Below are 20565 nucleotides of genomic sequence, written 5' to 3'. Positions count from 1 at the left end.
TCATTCATATATTTATAAACTAATTTCCTGTTTCTATTATAAATAAATTATAAATATTGTATATGTCCTCTATTAAATATTCATAATAGCTTATTTGACTTGCTATTTGAGAACTGGAATTGATGTGCATTTCCTGTGTATGTTCTCCATTTATATATTCCATTTATTATTTTGGAAGTGACAAATATTTTGAGCACTTTCAATATACTACCACCTATRTTTAGCATCTTTGCTGCAAAAATGGTCCTAATATGATTTCTCCCTCCCCAAACCTTGAAAGCTGTGGGTTTTTTCAATACTATAGGTATCTATTTTGATTGTCTCCAGGCAGGCAGTATCATCCTAGGACAATATATTTGTTAAAATTCCTTTCTAGCAAATTTGAACTGTAATCACTCAGTTCTTTTGGGATTCTAGGGTGGAAGTTACCTCTCCAGTTTGCAATCATAGTGCTGCTTCAATTTTGTTTACACTGTATGTGGGAGTAATTAAACCCTCCTTTAGGCTCCTGTTCGGTGCTGTTATCATTGGAGGCAGTGTATTCTTTCAGGTTTTGGGCCACACTTAGATTATCTTTAATCCCTACTGCACTATCAGGCCAGTTAGTCTATTTACTCTTGTTGCTTTCTTTGTATTTATGTGCATGAAGAACATCTTACAGTTGAATTTTCTCTGCAGTGTCTACCTCATCCTGAGCACTGGAACTTGGATTTTACTCTCRCTCGTCCTTCCCATGCAGACTCTTGCTGTGCGCATCTTCTGTTTTTGGCTTTCTTGCTGAGACAGTTATTCAACTCGTTGGCCCCCTTCATCCACCAGCCGGTCGTGGGTTCTTCTTCGTCACTGCGGGATGCCACCTGCTGCCTGTGCCTGCCATCGCGCTTCTTTCACAGGTGGGCTCCAGCAGGTAAAGTCCAAGCTGCGATGTGCCTCATGGGTTTCCCATCCAGTCAGCTCTGTTTCTCCTTCCCTGCTCTTCTCTAGTGTTGCCTCAGTGGAAGTTCCCTTTCCTGTTTCTAGTCTGTAGCCTTAGAGAAGGGAGCAAAAACAGGCCAGAGGCCTCTTACAAATGTCTGTGCAGAAGCCTCTGTTGCTGAATTCACAGTATGGAGCACAGTGAATCTTAGGAAATTGTCTCCTATTAACAGGTTATATATTACTCCAATTCAAATTGATATCCTCATGAATATGGAACAGAAATCACTGAAATGTGAAAGGAGGAAATTCTGGAACACAGATTTGTTTTCTTCACTGTGGTTTAATCCTGTTCCCATTTATTTCAGTGGCTTTACATTCAGGCCCTACTGCTAATTTCTGTTCCATTCAGTTTCCCTAGTAACATTTATTTTTAGCAACATTATTCTTCAGAGATCTGGCATGGAAGATTCATTTTGAATATGAACAATTATAATGTTATTTTAAGTGTGTCATTTCACAGACAAAAAAGAAAAAAGCTGCGTTATTCCACAAGATTCTTATAAATATCTGAAAAATGTGACTATATCACATGGTTAAAGCCTTTATTACATGTTAAAGTTGTTTTTTCATGGTTTCAGTGGAAGATTTTTGAGAGACAGATTGTTATGCATTTATGTATTTTTAAATCTCTTAAAAACACTATCCTTCTCTACACTAGAGATGTGTTGTTCTGATCTTTTTGGATCTGCTAGCTTAGGAGCTATGTAGCAGGCCCAAAATTGTCAGCAGCACAGTGATACTAAAAATAATTGGTCTCATGGAAAAGGAGAAATGCTCTTATTCATTTTCACCACTAGTTACCTTCCCTCCCTGTGAATTGTCAGGACACAGGTAAAGCTACTCTGGAGATCTGTTTCCTTTTCTAGTCTCTATTTAATGGAATATACTTGTAGGGGTATTTGAGTGCCTTGCCTAAGAATTTCTTCGGTTTCTGTAAGGAATGAAAGTAGCTGAAATTCTTAGCTGCAAGCCTCCCACAGTCATTACACAGCAGGATGGTAGTAAGAGGTTGCAAGATTTTCTTGCCTTTTTTTCTCCAATATCATCTGCTTGTCCACTTGAAGTCGACACAGAGATTCTGACTAAAGAACAGTGGTAGCAATTGGTAAGATTTATTTTTAATTCATTGATTTACTGAATTAATTATGGTTCATTTTAACCCTTTCAGCTCAGAGTGGCTGGCTTCCTTGACAGAAAGCAGTGCTTGAGAACTTGGGTTCAATTTAATGAGAATGAAAATAACTCTACTGCACATTATGGAATGGAAAAGGAAAAAAGGGCAGTCTTATGTCAGTGTGCTGCTTACATCTCTGTGCAGTTATGTCAYTGACAAAGAAGAAAATCTAAATTGATGTTTTAGAGTTCTCAGTATTTTTCAAGGTAGCTTGAATTTAGCATGCCATTTCCCTATTAACAGATCAAGGACCTTCTGATTATGACTTTCACTTAAGTTGTATAGGAAGGATGATCTGTCAGAAGTTATCAGCAGATGAATAATTATTTATCCTCTTATGTAGGCTCCTATTTATAGGATTTGTCAAGCAGGTTCCCTCCTAAGGATGGATTATAATATGAGCACTATGTGGTGTGATGAAAGCCTTCCATACCTCAGGATTTGTAATTTCCTTTTATCTGAAATAATTGCCATAATAAAGCATAAGGACTGAAAAGTTCTTAGGGTTTTAACTGAAAGTCCTGTGCTGGTCAAAAGATGCCTTGGTTACAAGCAGATGCTTCTATTTTCTGGCAATCCTGAAATCAAGGCTCTTCTATAAATTGGAGAGAAGCCCTCATTTTCCCTGTTGTTGGGGAAATAGTAAGAGAGGAATAATCCTTACTCTTCCCTGAAGAAATGACCGATTCGTGTCATAAAATGTCTCATTCTCAGGATTTCTTGGCTCTGTAGTTTCATCTATCCAAACACTCTTGATTAAGCCTGAGTTAAGATAGTCTGACAAGACCTAGATGTTAAATAAGCCAATGAGGTCGCACTGTTTTTTCTTAAGACATTAAGTAAAATGATGAGATAGTGAGTGGTTACAGTTGTTGGCCCATCTCAACTGCTGTGTTTGACTGTAGTGCTAATGGGAGTTAATTTCTGGCGAATTTGGGTGTTCTTTCCACACAGATGCATTTTTTTCCCCCCTCTCTTACAGTAGGCCAGACTGAAGGGTCTTCTGAAAGGAGTTACTGGACCTTCCGTGCTACAAATGCTCATACAAACTATCTGTCAGTCAATTGGATTTGAGGGGTACGAGAGACAGACCAATGAGACAGAATGTTAGGACATTTGCTGTGTTCCAGCTAGAATGTTTCTGATTTCAAGGTTTTTAATTTTAACACAAAATGCTGCAACTTGCATTTGCTAGGGTGGGTTAATAATTAGCCCCTGCTTACTCTGATGGTTTTGTTAGTGCTGATTATTTGATCTGCTTAGAAGATGCTATCCTTTAATATTTTGAAAGCTACATATGATAATGCTGCACCTTATTTGCACTTCCCTTCCGTAGTTATCTTTTTGTCCTTCCCTTGAAATAGCATCTGCTTGCCAGAGGTGTGTCAGTCAGCTTTTGTTTCTGTAGACAAAAGTATATAGTACTATAGGGTCCAATACAGTCTCAGTGGGCTGTAGGATAGTAGTTTATCTCAGGTTATGCAGTGCCTGTGGTGTTCTGACTGCTAGCACCTAAATGCTTGGTACACAGTAGCCTCTTGGGTCACTTCTTGGTATACATATTACAGCTGTTTCTATAGGTTATACTCACTGTCTTTTCCACTGTGTAATGACAAACATATGGTGAGATTTGTCCTTGCCAGGTGGTGTGTATCCTAAGGAAGAAGAAAAGTAAAAACAGAGTGAAAGAAAGAAAGGCGTAAATACTACCTATTCTATGGAGTCACAGATTTTTGTGAGAGAAGAAGGGAGGATACCCAGGACATGGTATTAGTGTCATGTGAGGAGTGCCAGATAGTTTCATGGAGTATAAAGGTTTAGAAAAATTTGGATTTCAACATTTCTAGCAGAATTAGAGAACAAATGAAACTGGACATGAGTAAGGTTTCCAGACCTCATTGTCATCTCCTCCTGCTCTTCTTCTCTCAGTCATGTCCATGCTGGTTAATCGCTGGCCTTTGTTGCTACCACTCTGGTTTGTCATTTCCCAGTCTGTTCCTGCTAATGACTTGCAAAGCATGAAGCCTTGCACGGGCTGCTTTCACTGGATCAAGGAGAGCCAGGGCCATGTGAAGCCTGTGCAAGTCCAGATATTCTCTGTAGTCATACTAAGCGAAGTGTGTGCGGTTTCTTAGCTTCAAACAAGATCATCTGTTTATTGCTGAACTTCTGTCTCCAGAAAACAGAAGCAGGCAATGTGAAAGAAGAGAATAGCAACGTGATTCACTACCAAAGAACTTCTCAGCTGTTACAAAGAAAGAACTATCGTTGTCAAGGGCAAAAGGCTCGCATGATTGCATTGTCTCCTTGCTCCTCTTGCAGCTAATAGTTTAGAGCAGATTTCATCATGCCAGATATAGCAAACTGACTGTTCTACATCTATGACTGCTCATAAACAACTTTCATCTGATTTGATGACTTGCACTTGTCACGCATAAAACAACATAAAGACAGTTAAGGATTCACTAGTGTCACTCCTTGCTGGCAGTTATAAAACAATTCTGGACATTTCAAGAGAATATTTTTAAATTATTTTTAATCTGTTAAAAATGAATGTAATCCACCCATCCATCATATATGCATCAGTGTGTGTATGTTATATTTTGACACTTTCTCATGTCAGGATTGCTTACCTGGACATAGCTGTAGGTGACAGCAGCACCTAGAAGATTCTCTGTTAGATTTCAACAGAAATTAGACATGAATATAAGTTTATTTACTCAGATTGAATCAACAGTATGCACTTCACCAGGATATTTCTGCTCAGTGGAATTTAAATCTTGAAAACACTATGTGATTATGTTAGCTAACACATAAACAGTAAGAGAACTACAGAAGTTTTCAACGTCTACTATTGTAGTTAAAGAATCTTATTTGTTATGAATCCTGGGTCTTCACTGGCCCAAGAGACACTGTATGTGTGTGTGTGTRTATATATATACACACACTATATATATATWTTTTCTTCAAAGTTATGCAGATGGCAGTGTGAAAAGGAACAATATACACTACTTCTGTATTTTTGTCTTAACTTCTCAATTAGAAGTCCTTACTCTGGTATATACTTTCTAAGAGTAAAAATAACTGCCAACCTAACCAGGATAGTTTTCTTTTTCTTAAAACTCCTTTTAGGTAGCTAGGACCAATTGCAATAAGACAGATTTGGATAGAGAGAAGATAGACTTCGTGTTCTGTGGAGAACCAGTGTAGACACTGGTGGTATAATGTTTCCAGTGACGAGCACTGCTGAGCCAAAAGCCTTTCCCCTTCTAAGCAAAGTGAAGAGGCTCCAGAATCAACTGGATGCTCAGCTAAAATGCCTAAAAATATGAATTACTTCCATATTTAGAAAGCATATATCTTATTAAAAACACATAGATTGAAGGTACTTTTAACACTTCTACTCTTAACATGACAGATTTGTGATATTCATATCCAGAGACATCTGCCCGCAGAAGTTCTAAGTCTTTGGTATCAGAGATGTGTAAATAATGTGAGTATCTGAACTTTTGAATTAATAGCAACTTAATACAAATGAATTTCCTGTTCTAGAACGATGGAAGATCTTTTCATTAATGCAGGAAACAATTACTGCAGTTTATATAAGGTCAACTCATGCTTTTTAATACAAAGCAGCATTAGTATGCAACCTGCTGCCACTGGATACCATTATGCAGTGAAATTCATGTAGGACTATGTTTAGATGAACCACCTTATTTTGGTCTCACTGAAGAGAGCAAAACTGAATAATTTTCAAATGTATCATTTTTTCCCTTTAAATGATACCATCTGAAATCTTCCAGGAACTGGCAGCACTGAGTAAAGATTAATACAGATTCAGGAGATTATAACATATTTGTATGTCTCTCTATCTAGCAAATATCATCTTTGTACCCTAAATATAATACAGATAACAGACTTTATATCTCTCCTTGTAAGTTGTTACGCTACTGTTTTGTTTCGTATAGTCAAATCRTTTTAAGGAAGTGAGAATTTGGTGGGTTCAAAATTCAGTGCATCAGCTAGATAGATATACTGAACTCCCTCTGGATAATCTAAAGCTGCATGATGCCATAATTCTAAACAGAAATATGTTTGCACTTCACTGTAGAATTACATGTAATAGGATACTGACAAAATGGTATATAACATTTGAGCTTCAAAATGTTGTCTTTAAAGCCCTGTTTCTGCAGTGATTTGCACAGTGGCTTGTTTTTATTTGTTCAGAGCATTCCTTGATTCCGGAAAGAGCAGTTGTACTTTAGGTGAAACAGGCTGGTAACTTTACAAGACTGGGACGAGGTTGGTTGTAACAGAAAATCGGATACGCAGCGTTGTGGGGCTTTTTATTGGGTGCGTTTTGACACGTCAGGTTAATTAAACTCTTGTTGACAGTTGACTGCATTGTCCTGTTTCCTACACTTWTATAAAAGCCGCTCTTAAGGAGCTTGTGTGCGTAGTTTATCGAGGCTCATACAAATGGACACTTCCCAGCGGCAGAGGTAGAAGTGGAGTGATGGCAGGCAGTGTGCAGAGCCTTTTTTTTCTTTTTTTTTCTTTTTTTTTAAGTATTAATAATCTTTGTGTTTCTCAAACATAAGGGATACTTCTGCCTAGGTCTGAGCAGTCTTGCCTGAGTTCTGGATGACTTTTCTTCAGTTTAGCTCTTCCCTTTAGCAGCAGTATGCTGGTAAAGCCATGAAATATGCATGTTTCCTATTGTCGCTTATGGCCTGCCACTGGAGGAACAGATTTCTTCTCCATGARATGTAACCAACTGATGTTATTAGGCATATATGGAGCATCTGAAGAGTTTACTGCAGGCAAAGTGGAGAAATTTTAGAGAGAGTAGTTACAGCTTGTCACAATTTGTTCCTAGATTTAAACTACCTGTTTAGCTTTTGCTCTCTCTCTCTCTAAAGCCTAGCCTCAAGAAAGGAATACATAAACTTTGTGTGTGTGTGTGCGTGCACACATATAGGAATACATAAACTTTGTGTGTGTGCGTGCACACATATAGGAATACATAAACTTTGTGTGTGTGCGTGCGCGTGCACACGTATAGGAATACATAAACTTTGTGTGCGCATGTGTGTATGTCTCTGCACGTGTGTGTTTGGAGTAGTGAGTTCCCTTATTTTCCTTTTGTATGTGCAATATTGATACATTTATTAGTTTCAATGCCTGATACATCCTGTGCTATAGGATTTGTGAAGACATTTTATTTACAGTTTTATGAACCTGATTGTAACGATTTTACAATGTTCCTGCCAAATTAGCTGTGTACTGATCTGTCATGTAAAAGGTCTTCATAAATAATACCAAACAGAGTGCAATCTTGTCTCATTTGGCTTCTCACCTCTAAGACCTCTAAAGCTTTTTAAAAATCTAGCACAAAATAGATTTAAAAGATTCAGTTTAATCTCTCGTACTTTTTGACCTTTGACTGGGAGTCAGCTCACTTAAATTAGTGATAGTGTTACTGTAGCCAGGATGGTCTAAAAACATAAGACGTGGTTTATCAAAACAGGTAATTTCTTTACAGGATTTACAATGTAGCTGCTATGTCAAAGGTAGCCTTCAAAGGGGGTAGGGGGGCTTCCTTTTTACCTAACTTTAACATCTTCATTTTTAAAATATTTGAATTAATTGTCTAGACTCCTTTGTAGCCCATGGAAAGGGGCATTGCTAAGGAGAACTCATTAGATAGATGTTAGACACCACTTTTCACTAGTTATATCCCAGAAAGGTCTGTTTTACTTTGTAGGCTGTAAAGTGGCTCTATATGGCAAGCACAGATATGTACATCTACTCTAAGATTTGCTTGGATAAATTCTAGTCTTTCCATATAAAAAAGACAAGAATTTTTACACAAATTTTTATACAAAATCAGCTTCTTGAACATATACAGGATATTTGTATATGGACATATACAAATAAAATTGCAAATCCAGAGAAAATGAACAGGACTATTATTTTACTCCTCATGCAGTCATTGCTGCAAATACAAAATGTGAATAAAATGGCCTAGATTTGGAGGGATAAAGGTAGAAACTCAGCTGATGCAAGTGCAGGGAAAGGGAGAATCTGCCCCACTTTACATGACCAAAAATGGACTGGCCCCCTAGGACACAGAACCTTGCTCAGCTTCACAAAGGCAGAAGGGCTTTGGCAAGTGCCTCATAGGAGCCTCTGCTCCTACTCGGCTTCTGTAACTTCCTCAGACGTGACAAACTCGTGCAGTGTGGTATGGTCTCGCCTCTGCCTGATGGCAGTGTGTCTCATGTTGGCAACCCTGAGATGGCATTTGGTTCTTAGGTYTGTGTGTTTAGGAAGAAGGTTGATATTTCTTGACACAAAATTACCACAGAAGAGCTGTACCATGACCTAATGCAACCAGGAGAATGGCATGCTGCCATCCCTGTCCAGTTAAGGCACCTCCGGAGATTGCTCCAGGCCTCTCTCGGTGCTTTGGGCACGCTTTCCGGGCCTTGCAGTGTTATTGAGAAAGTCTTACCTGGAAAGTGTGGGAGAGCCAGGGCTTTGTCGTCCTTCCCTGATGGCTCCACAAAGGGTCTTTTTGACCTGTACCTGGGGCATTGCTCCCTGCAGCTTTCCCAGGCTACCGATTGAACAGTGTAATCTCAGCTCTGGCCCTCACGATGTTCTGCTGGACTTCATACAGCCTCATTCAAGGGGTCCTTCTGCATGGGCAAGTAGCCCACTGCCACCCCAGCCTCATTCAAGGGGTCCTTCTGCATGGGCAAGTAGCCCACTGCCACCCCAGCATCTACTGCTGGCCAAAGGAGAGGCTTCTGCTGAACCTGGTTACTCCTGTGGCATGGCCCCTACCTTCCCCAGCTTCAGCAAGAAGCAGGGAGCCCCTTAGGTCACTGCAGAGGGAGCAGCATCGTGCCAGTGCTTGCACTACCCCCACTCACAGGCAACATATTCCTTTTCTAACTCTCTCTTGCCTGAGGCCCCTGGTCTCATATGGTTATGAACTGGCAGTCCTGGGACAGGGATTGCCAAGTGACCCAGATCTGCCAGCACAGCTTGGCATGACACTAGCCGGCCCCAGCGTGCCTTTGCTGCGAGTCTGCCTGCGCATGCGCACCCAGTGCCATCGTATCCTGCAGCAGTTTTTCCCAGATAAGAGAGTGTTTCTGACAGCAAGCTGCTCCATGTGATGTTCTTGATGGTTGCCAGGAATCAGGTATGCATTACCTGATGGTTGTGTCGTATGACCTAGCTGCTGGCTCTCTGGTGTCCTCCTGACACCTGCCCTCTCTCCACAAATTTGAGGAGGGGCCTCTCCATGCCAGCAGCCCTGCGCGATGCTGGCAGGGCGCTGCAGCGACATCAGGGCAGAGCAGCACAGGTAGCTGGTGACTGCTGCTCCTGCAGAACAAGCTTGTAGACGTTTGCTGACATGGCCTTAAGTTCCTGATGCGCTTGCTTTCCTTTTTTGTACCATGTTGTTCAGACCAAGACATGTTGTTTGGACATCATCCACATGACTTTTTACAGCTGTGATAGTGAGAAGCCTCAAAACCTGATGATCACTTTTATATGCCATGGGATACCTAATATTAAAAAACAGTTTTGGGGAGAATGGGGCTCTGCTTCACCACAGATGAAAAGACTGAACACCAGTGAGGAATTTTATCTTTATTTTCATGATGTTAGCACAATAAACTCACACAGTAGCATTGATCTGTACTTATTTAACAAAATACATTTATAGCAATCTACAAATTCTTTTCCATTTGAAAACATTGCATAACATTTTAATAAACACAATACTTTATATAGAGAATTCTCATTTAAAAACATAGTATATTTTTGAATATTTTCTTTTCTCAGTAAAGCACAGCCTAACAAAGAAATTCGTGCCTGTTAGCAAGTAAGAAAATTAGAACACTAAGATGTCACCTGTCAATTTATCTGATTAATTTTAAATTAAGGTATCAGTGGAATGTAAACAAAGAGTAATTTTACAAAAGGCTCCATATCAAATATACATGCAGAGGTCTGAGTTCCAATGTATATATTATTATATTTCTGTTCTCTAATGTAATATAATTTGATAAGCCATTATTAAAAACAGTAGCCTTTGGCACTTTGAGTAAAAAAAGAATATATCAATATTTATGTAAAGAACACAATTTCAATGATTACACAAGTGCTTTAAAATCTTTTGTTAAGAAATAGGAAAGCTTAGGAAAAATATCATACTGCACTTGAAATAGTGCAGCAAGTTTTAGAGTAATAAAAGCAACACATATGCCAATATATATCTGACTAAAACCAAGGAATAAAGAACAARCACTCCCACCAGGAATCCTGCTGTTTCCAAAACAGCTAAATTGCCAGAGGGAACATTTTCTAGTCTTTGCTTTATTGCCATTATTCTCCATTTCAATTTTCCATTATTTCCAGGTTCATCTACTTATGTTCCTTCCCCTGCACTTACAAACTAACAAATGATTGCATCTTACTTCCCTGTGTTGATAGGCCAACAGTGATTGTGTCTTACCATTCTGTTAAAGCTAATCCTACCTGCTTTATTATGAACCTGAACTAAGCTCAAGCCAAAAGGTTTTGTTCATGACAATCCAAGTCAAGTGTTTGTAATTCCTAGGAACCTTGTACAAAATTTGGTATTAAATACCAAGGACTAAAGATTCATTTATTTATTTAAAAAGCAAAAAAAATCTTGACTTGTAAATACTTGAGTCTGAAAACTTCTAAACTGAGAATTTCTAAAAAAATTATTTTTTTTCCCCTAGTATCTTTAATTTTCCCAGCTACCATGCCTTGAGACAACATCCAACATATACAACCAATTGCAACCCTCCTGGTTATTTCCTTACACGTAGCCTGCAAAATGCACTCCACCCCTACCTAACATCAAATGCATGATGGGGYTTTTGTCTGTTACTAACAGGAAAAGGGTGGTCATTTCTTTAAGGTCTAACCCTCTTCCACAGCAGTGGATGATGGGCAGGTGAAGGAAGCATTGCTTGACAGGGTTGCTGATGGCACCCAGCTAAGCCTGCAGCATCTGTGTAACTGGGAAGGTATATAAAGCTCTCTGTGAAAAGGGACTCTGAATCCTCTGAATTCTCTGCAGGTTAGCAAACACCATTCTCCCACTTCTGAGATTACTAAGGATTTGGGATTTTGTTTTGGATTCTTTCATTTTTTTTTTCTCCTGGTTTGTGTGTGTGTTGTGCTATTTACCTTCTTAGGATGGGATGATGCTTCCTTCTACCTTCTGCTTGGTTGGGGAATGGTGGGCTTTTCCACCTTTGCCTCAGAGGTCTGTGGAGTAAAGTCAGTAGACAGGTACTGGCTATGCAGTAGATAACTGGTTCTCTGATACCCTGAATCAGAAGAGGACTTGGAGCAAGTCACCCCACTAAAAAAGCCTGAGGACAGACCTGAGCTGCTATTGTCTATTCAGTGAGGGGACAGCAAAGCCATTCCCTCCCCATCCTGGAAACCATCTGAATGCAGCTCTCCTTCAGGTAGAAGTGACCTAGGAGAGAATGAGGAGCTGCACTCGACAAGCATTGCCAGTGACTTCCTTCATGGTTTAAGTTACTTAAGTTCAAGCCAAACTAAAATTGAGTTTGTTTTCTAGCATGCCCAGGACGTGCCGTGCTTATTCCTTTTAGAGTTCTCTAGTTTATCAATTCTTGGCAACACAGATTTATGCAGGTATTTTTTTTTTTTATATATTATGAGCTCACTTTACTAAAATAATACATATTCTCTCAGATGCAGACATCCTCCATATTATTAAGAGGGGAGGAAAAATATAATGCTTAAGGAGGGTATCTCCAGGGAGGTGAACAATAGTGGGGGTACAGTGCAACACTCTTAGGGATTCTGCAATACCAAGGCATTTCATCTTTAAAGCGAAGCATAAATTCCCCAAATGATGGTCACTGGGGTGAAACCTGTGATTGTTCTTGTGGCATGCTAAGCAAGTGAGGTGAATAACTGCTTCTAAATGTGAGCTAGAATATTAATTATGGTGTCCTTAGAAGCTGATCAGAAAGTGGTAATTTATTTTTATCTATTCATTGCTCACCTTTCACAATTGTGCATCTCATTGTTACTAGTTTCATGTATCATGTAGTTAAAAACTAACAGAAAAATGGAAGGGTTGCTGAAGGACAGAATGACAGATTTAAAAATGCAAAATCTGAATTACTTTTAGTACTTTAAAAGACCCCTTTAAAAACAATATTTAAAACAGTTCTACAAGTTAGCCCACTAAGAAGCAGCCTCTTCATTAGTAGCACCTGTTCTTAACAAAAGTTGAGCAATAGCAGCAAAACTATCAAAATGGATAGTAATTCCATTCTAATGGAATGTCACCCACACATTTTTGTTGCAGTAGACATCTTAAAGAACTACACAAAACCTTTGCAATCTTTGAATGTGACAGATCCACTATAACAAAGCTGTAAATATTTCCTACTCTAAATGAATGCAGCCAGCATCATCATAGTATTAGCAATATTACTTTTAAAGTAACTGCACATCAATATGTCATGGTTTTGTAGAGTCTAGTAAGTTTGCAAATTTTTAAAACATTTAAAGTTACCATCAGCACCATCCTGTATTAAAGTTTTGGTGCAAACTCTGCAAAGGTGAATATTATAACACTGATACAGCCATTGCTGTGAAAAAAAAATCAGTCAATTTTGGACACAAATATAAATAAAATAAAAAGTTGGCACATTCAGGAAATAAAGTGTCTGTGTTCAAGACCATTGTTTTGATTGACATCATCATTTTCAGATAAACATTTAGAGTCTGAAGAAACAAGTTGCATGAAAGTGTTTCACATTAGTTAGGTTCTGGCATTGTGCTTTTCCCGCCACCACATGATTTGCACAGGCTCATACACATTACACATTGTCAGTGTTCAACAGAAGTTGGGCTGATGGTCAGTAATTTGGCACATCAAAGGTAAATATCAGCTCAAAACAAAAAGAGCAGAACCTGCATCAAGATGTGTTTTAATTTGTGGTGGTGTGGACCAGCTGATATGTCTTCTCTCATTCTTTGTACGCTCGTGTAGGGGATGTGCCTTTATAGAAGATATTTCTGGTGTTCTCTGGACTGCTCCCTCGTTCAGGAATTAAAATGATGTTACCTTTCCTTCGAAGTGTTGAGTCCCGGCTAGAGGAAATGGACAGAGTCTCTGAGCCAATCTCACTTCCCTCCACTGGCGTGACTCTTATTGTAGTGATTCCGTGGTGGTGATGCTCGCTGTTATCTATGTTGCTCCTTTTCCTGTCACCTGACCCATAACTGTCTTTCAAGGAGTCACAGCTCTCAGAGTCTCTGTTGAGATCATTTAGCTCATATGTTTGACGAAGGGTGACTTTTTCAGGACCTTTCCATTTCCATGACCCACTTCCTTCCCCTTCTGATGGCATCTGAATTACAGGTCTGTTATTTTCTGGATGGGCCTCAACTCTGACAATGCTACTCGGCTCATGGTCTGTCAAGGTTTTATATCTAATGGCTCCTGTACAAGTAACTGTACTTCCCTCTGAACTCTTTGGACTGCCTTGAAGCACTCCTTGCTGCTTAGACATGGCTATTACTTGCATGATTCTTGGCTGACTGTTGCTTCTACATGCAACACTTTTCTCAGCAGCCTTCAGCCACTTAGCTCTAGCTGAACTACTTTTGGGAGATGTGTTCACATTTTCCTGAGTCTCTTCAGGAATATGTACTAACTGAGATGAGCCAGGACGTGACTGAATAGAGACCCTTGGCCCACCAGAGAGACCTGAGTTGTTACAACCTGGTACGCTACCAGGTTGAATTTTCAGGTATTGGTTACTTGGGCCATGATGATCCCCATTTACACCCACTCTGGAGGGCTCTGAGCTTGATCTCATTTCAATAGCTCTTGGTGGTGACTGGCCAGATTCAGTCTCTATTACTTGCAGCGACAACTTTCGACTTTCATTCTTGTTCTTCCACTGAGAAAGCAGTTGTTTGGAGCGGGCAGAATCCATTGATGCATGAATTGTTGCATTTCGTCTTGCCGGATCTTCCAAAGATGGTGTGTTGACTCTTGGCAAAGTGTTGCTGAAAGTCACCATATTTTCTTTTCCCATTGGGCTTCGTGGTGTTATGATTTCTACATCAGCATTTGCTCTCTTGATGTTAGTCAGAGACCCTGAATCTCTGTGGTTTCTATTCAGGATACTTTCAGAACGGTGAGCGGCGATGCCGTCGCTGCTGCTTCCATTTTTACCGGGCAAGATTCTGTTGGCGTCTTGACTAATGTCTGTAAAAGACCTTAGTGGTTCTCTGTGAAAATTCGGGTGAAACACGTTCTCCTCACTTGGTAAGAAGTTCCCCACAGCATACAAACCCTGATATTTGAATAGCAGTATCAGCAACCAATTATGGAAAAAGAAACATTTTAGGATATTTTCATTATACTCTTCTGCCTTTAAATAAATACAGAGTGGTAGCATTTGTCCAGTTTAACTGACAGGATAGACTCACTTTCCTTTCCTCACCAGTGAATCCTTATTCTTATTTGAAATTCTGTCCTCATTCTGATACATCTAGGTATAAATGAAGTGGTCTCAGTATAATAACTAGGGCACATGGTTCATGGCAATAAATAGATGAGAAAAATATTTAGCCTCCTTTTATGTTCTTTGTTTTATATGGCAACAAATACTGCCGAATAAAGAATGTTTTGTTACAGAAATAACAAAATTAATGTTTAGGGTATTCTGAGCAAGTTAAAGATATTTTACAGCTGCACTACTATCCTGATTTATTGAATCTTGTTCCAGCTTGAGCTTCTCTGCTCTGTGGTTCTGCCTTTTCTACTGCATAATAACCATGTAACATAATATCTACACGATAAAACAATTTATCAACTTTAAATCAATTGCTTTCCAAGCTGTACATGACTGTAACAAGATTAAGTTGTAATACATTTTCTAATTCAGCAGACTCCTTATAAGATGGTACCATTTTAAAAAAAATGAGAGCTTATTTTATGACAGGCTGAAATGCTTGACTCAATCAATTAGTTTACACATTCCTTACACTCTTTTCAGAGTTATCTGTAGTTCACAATTTTTCCTCTCCCCTTCCTCTTATCAATGTGTTGTTTTCAGGACAGATCTACTGGCTATTGGGTATCCAGAACAATGCACCTCTTTGATATATGTTGTCATGCAACAGCATATGGAGAAGATTAACAAAGAACATACTTGTTTGTGGAATTCAAACATGGGAACAACAACTCCATTTATAAAAATCTTCAACAGCTTAATCATTTGAAATAATATTCCCAACAGAGAGTGTTTTTCTGCTCACGGTGCAGTCATAGAAACTGACTTAAGTAGCTCATAGGGTTTCTATTATCTGCCCCGGCTGCTGTCACTTCTACCGCACAGTCACCCTAGTAGACCATCTGCACATAAGATTAGATTATCATTCCACAAAAATAATGTGACAAGATATGATCTTATTTTAGTATTACACAAAAATTCATCACTGACTTCTTCGAGGGCAAAACTGGATGAACTGGCTGTTAAGACCCTTCTGCTCAGGTGCCCACACTGGAGCCAAAAATGTTGTCAGCAGAAGTTCCTGATTGCTCTCAGGCACCTGGGTTGATATTCTGCTGAATAGCTAGGGCAACAACAGTCAGGTTGGAGACATACTGAGAGCAGCAAGCAAAGGCAAATGCTTGATGAGTTTCCCACTGACGGATACAGAGAGACTTACCTATGGGCCCTTCTGAGGTGCTGCCTCTGTTCCAACCCAATACAGAGAAAAAGCATTGGAGTAACCTGTTCTGGGCAGCCCATTTCCCCTGCATCATTCCCATGCATCCTTCCTCCAAGGGATCCAAAGAACTACAGAGGCGTAATACTGCCTTTGATTTCCTGCAAGTTCAGCTGTTTATTCAATTGCGTTGCTGACCATTTGAGTTGAATTTTGACTATTTTTGAAGATCATAAAGCTAACGTTGGCAATATAAATTCAGGCTGGCAGTAAATACTGATTAATAATTTTCTTGTAGAGTAAAAAAGTGTGGAGTGGAAAAGCTGAGTATCTCTAAGTATATCATATTAGAGCTGTTTCAGTATACAGTGCTGGACCATTATACATCACTATGCACATTGTGATGGCACTTCAAATTGAAATATGTATTTGCTTTTTCCTGTTTATTTTTAGAAGTAACTACCCCTAACATAGTCATCTTTAACAGATTTTTACTATATCTTTAATTATTGTATGTGACTATGATGAAAGATTTTCATAAAACATGCTGGTATTCCTATGATATACTTAGAAATTTTATGTTCTAAAACTTACTACATCCATATTATATTTACCAAATAGAGAGCAATTCCTCCTCCTATGAGAAAGCCACAGTAAACATCAACTGGATGGTTCTTATACTGGGTGATACGAGTCAGACCACATATAATTCCACAGATGATAAAAGCAAAGACAAGGAGTGGTTTCAGAAGTTTTGAGGAGTCTGTTAATGTAGAATTGAAGTACATCTTAAAAGAATAGAAAAAAAAAGTGGTTGAAGAGAAACTCAGGTTTACGCAAGAGGAGATGATTTTTCTTGCATTAAATATTTCTTTGATACATTCTTTGACACATAGATCACTATTATATGGTATTATTGCACAGTCAGTTTCACTAATTTTGTTTTACATCCTTGTTAAATTTGGTTATTTACTGTAGGAAAATCTGAAATCACAAGGGACAGATTTCTGAAAGCTTAGGCATTGTTGCTTATTATGATAAGGATTTTATGCCTAAATACTGTTCACAGTCAGAGCTTAAATGTTCTGTAAATGTGAGTAAGGAGTCACCACTTCTGAAATACAGCAGGCAGATGTCATGCCAGATGACAGCAGTATCCTGTTCTAACAAAAGCCACTACCAGATGCTTTAGAGAACCATTTCTCAGCTGGGGGCCATGATGTGAGGGAGGCTACAAGAAGTAGAGATGGTTCATCAGTATTATTCCAGCTTTTGGCCTTTCCCTGGACAGAATAAATATACTCTGGCAAACTCCCAGTACACACAAAATTCCATTATCTAAACCTTATTAACTGGTTATTGTTGTTTGATGAGTTTTTATTATGAATTCTTTTTTTTTTTCCTTTCAAATAAGGAGTCACTCATACAAACATGGGACGCTGAACTGCAGAAATGCCATTGGTCAGAGGTGGGAAATAAGCTGTGATCCCTGCAGCATGTCCTACTATTCCTTGCTAGTTACTGTTGTTTTCTAGTCACTTGCTCTGTGGTAGCACCTTGGAGGCCTTTGGAAGTGGTTGTGCCATTTCATCCATGCTGCAATTCTATGGAAGTCAAGTAAAACTAGATCACATAAATGTTTGCTTCTTAAAGTTTAAGATAGTGAGTCAAGTGAAGACAGCAATAAAGAAAAAGGCAGAACATATAAAAGTTCATTTGAATGGTAAACTATCACCCTATAAAACAGGTACACATTATATCTTATACATGGATAACATGAAGCATTAAATATACTTTAATATTACACTCCACTACAACAGATAATGTTGCTTCTTAACAAAGAGTGTGAACCAGTTATATCCTTACTGTATTCTTAGAAACCTGCTTTTATTTTAGCTGTTAGTAATTCTGATTTTGCTGTCAAACTGACAGGATAAGAACTTATATCCTTACTATGTTAGGTAAGGCACCACTTTACAACATACAGCAAATGACATTCTGACTTTTCTCTTGTATAAATGAAAATGAACAAAGTTGATTACTCACCGAAATGTACACAGCTGCAAAGGCTGCCAGGGTGGCATGTTGAGAAGGGAATGACTTTCTGCCAAGGAAGGAGATTCAAATTATGCTTTTCAGTTCAAAACAGTACTGTACTAACGTTCACTTGAAAAAAAAAAAAACACTGGGTGGTACAGTCATTTTCAGCTTACACATCCTAAGCAATGTATGATCCTTAACACTTCATTTCTAAATTTCTTTTCTATAGTCTGGAGAAAGGACCAAAGTTAATAAAAAGCTTTTTTTGAATTAAATACTCAACATGAAAGTCTTTTTGTGAAATAAGAAAAGAATGTGAATGAATGAAAGACTGGATATTTGATTTTAAGAGAGAAATTTCTATAAATTTCTGTAATCATTTTTTAGTAAGTACCTAGTTATTCAACTTCTTTAATGCAGGGACCTCAATCTTATGGTTATTCTCACAGCCTTCACTGGGGCTCTTTTCAGTGGAAGGACTCATCAGCTATGTATACACTTTGACAATCAGGACCTACCTAACTTCAGGAACTGAAATAATATGAAAAAAGAGAGTATCACAAATGATAGGTAAAATAAAGACCTTTTCTCCAATGGCATAAGTGGGTCTACAGACCTCTTATAATCTGAAGGCTTAAGATTTGCAGCACCCTTTTGCCCCCCTGAAATGTCTCACACTGGCAACATGGAGATACTGTGCAGTCTGTGAGACTTACGCTTTGTGCCCTGCTTTTTGCTCTAGTAATGGGGGTATGCAGGGCATTGAGAGGCATCCTTATTTGCTACATCATCATGTTTATCTTTTACTAGCTTTCTAACCTGGTAGGTGTGAATGGAATGCAAGAACTTGGAGAGGGTGTTTTAAGAGTTATGAAGCCCCTTCCTGAGGTGCAGATCAAGAGAGCAAATGAAAATATATCAAAACTGTGTGAGACAAAAGGCAAAGATCAAGGTATATTCCTGAATTTGTTGAGAGCTTTCTGCTCCCACTGAAGAGCCAAGGACTTGAATGATCTGAACGGGTTCAGCAGTCATTTAGCTACTCAGATGTGTTTTGCTGCCCTAACTGGGCTTCATGTTCCTACAGCCATTCTGCTAGCAGCACCTAAATTAACTACTTTTAAATAGCAGGGACTGAAATACAGTCCTTTGTCCTTAGACAAAGGAATCGTTTTTCCAAAGCAGCAGCATCTGCACTCTAAATTTCTTCCCTACGCGTTTTACCTTGTCTGTTCTAAATAATTCACTAGCATTTAAATGTATRCATGTAGTTCAGTGTGAATGCCATGCTGCTGACCTAAATTTGAGCCCATGGCTCCAGCAGGCCCATGATTCTGTCCAAGTTAAAATCAGCATGATTCCTTTTCATTGATAAGGACAGAGATCTAAATCTTTCCGTTTTTTGCAACCTTGAACAAACCTTTCACAATGGAATCCAAGGGGAACAAGTTCAGGGTTGAGGACAGAAAGCTAAAGACATGAAATGATTGTAAATGTTCATAATGACAAATCAGCTACCCCCTCCCCTTTGCAGGTTTTACTGTAAGCATAAATCTACGTACAATCTCTGTGGAGCAAATGTGTAGATTTGATTCTATGAATTTTAGTACCATTCAGAACTGAACCTTAATTTGACAGCATTTCTGTGGTATATAAGGTGTGTCACTATGCAACACTTGATTTTCTATTTATTCTACTTTCTATTTATATGTTTTTAGGGCAAGCACAGCATGTTACAGAGTAAATGCACTCTGTGTGCTTTCTAATGGTGAAATTACTTTTGTTCTTCTTTGTTTGTTACCTACTAATCTAAAATGAAAATAATTCAAGGTAAAAATATATAGCCATTCTGTATGGCTCTATATTGAGAAGGTAAACAGAAGTCTCAGAGAAAGCATGCCCAGAACTCAGAAGACAGTGTATCACTCTGCTTGTGCTTGAAGATGGATAGAAGGGGAAGAAAGATGAGAGAGAGTTGTACTGAACAAGAACATCAGAAATTACAGGGAATAGAGAACTCATTGAGGATTTCAACATAAATGGTTGAAAAGGCTCTTTGAACAGAGGAAAAATGAACAAAGGAAACCACTGGACATTCAGGGATGTTGCAGAAAGTTAAATCATACAATCAGCTGGATGATTACGTATTCTTCTCCATACTTTTCATAGGAAAGTCTAGATGCAATTTCTGGAGCCAGAGTTTCCAGGAAACACAAATTATAAATGAAGACAAGTGCCTTACAAGCTGAAATTGCTAAAGTAAATTAACTTCCTGGACTGGAGAAGTCATACCACAAAGTCTGTTACAGATGATAGAAGGGAGTATTGAAACAGTAACAAATGCTGACAACCTTGGTATAAGTAGAGACAGACATCAAGAAGCAATAATTTATTAAAGTGAAGATATAATAAAATTTAATTAAGGAGAAACTGAGGGTGGTGCCACAATATTATACCAAACATACCCTCTGTGATGGGAATGAATTAGAGATATCAATATAAGGTCATCTTTGTAAGGAAATATGAGCATACAAAAACTGACTGCTTAGCCTTCATCTGTTATAACAAATTTAACT

At 38.6% G+C, this 20565-nt stretch overlaps 2 protein-coding genes across 16 annotated transcripts in view; one reads left to right on the top strand and one right to left on the bottom strand.

Moving 5' to 3' along the window:
• The window catches only part of FRRS1 (ferric chelate reductase 1), a 166383-nt gene that overhangs the window by 138455 nt on the left and 7363 nt on the right, over positions 1-20565 (top strand). For 10 of the 12 annotated variants that reach the window (XM_085303640.1, XM_085303639.1, XM_085303638.1 and 7 more), the window contains one exon: positions 679-907. The gene's annotated coding sequence lies outside the window, so the exon portion shown is untranslated. Of the gene's footprint in view, positions 1-678; positions 908-15338; positions 15501-20565 lie in introns of those variants that run through there. The other 2 variants (XM_085303625.1, XM_085303628.1) reach the window with 2 other exon arrangements.
• PLPPR4 (phospholipid phosphatase related 4) overlaps positions 9828-20565 on the bottom strand; it is a 31958-nt gene continuing 21220 nt past the window's right edge. For 2 of the 4 annotated variants that reach the window (XM_085303618.1, XM_085303621.1), the window contains 3 exons: positions 17996-18053; positions 16564-16737; positions 9828-14568 (listed from right to left, as the gene is read on the bottom strand). In XM_085303618.1, the coding sequence (XP_085159744.1) occupies positions 13231-14568; positions 16564-16737; positions 17996-18053 (1570 nt within the window). In that variant the 3' untranslated portion in view covers positions 9828-13230. Of the gene's footprint in view, positions 14569-16563; positions 16738-17505; positions 17554-17995; positions 18054-20565 lie in introns of all 4 variants that reach the window. The other 2 variants (XM_085303622.1, XM_085303620.1) reach the window with 2 other exon arrangements.

The sequence above is a fragment of the Rhea americana genome, unplaced genomic scaffold (genome assembly GCF_003343005.1).
Source record: "Rhea americana isolate MKP2758 unplaced genomic scaffold, rheAme1 scaffold_2, whole genome shotgun sequence".
Classification (NCBI taxonomy): Eukaryota; Metazoa; Chordata; class Aves; order Rheiformes; family Rheidae; genus Rhea; species Rhea americana.
This window is presented reverse-complemented; position numbering and strand designations above follow the sequence as displayed.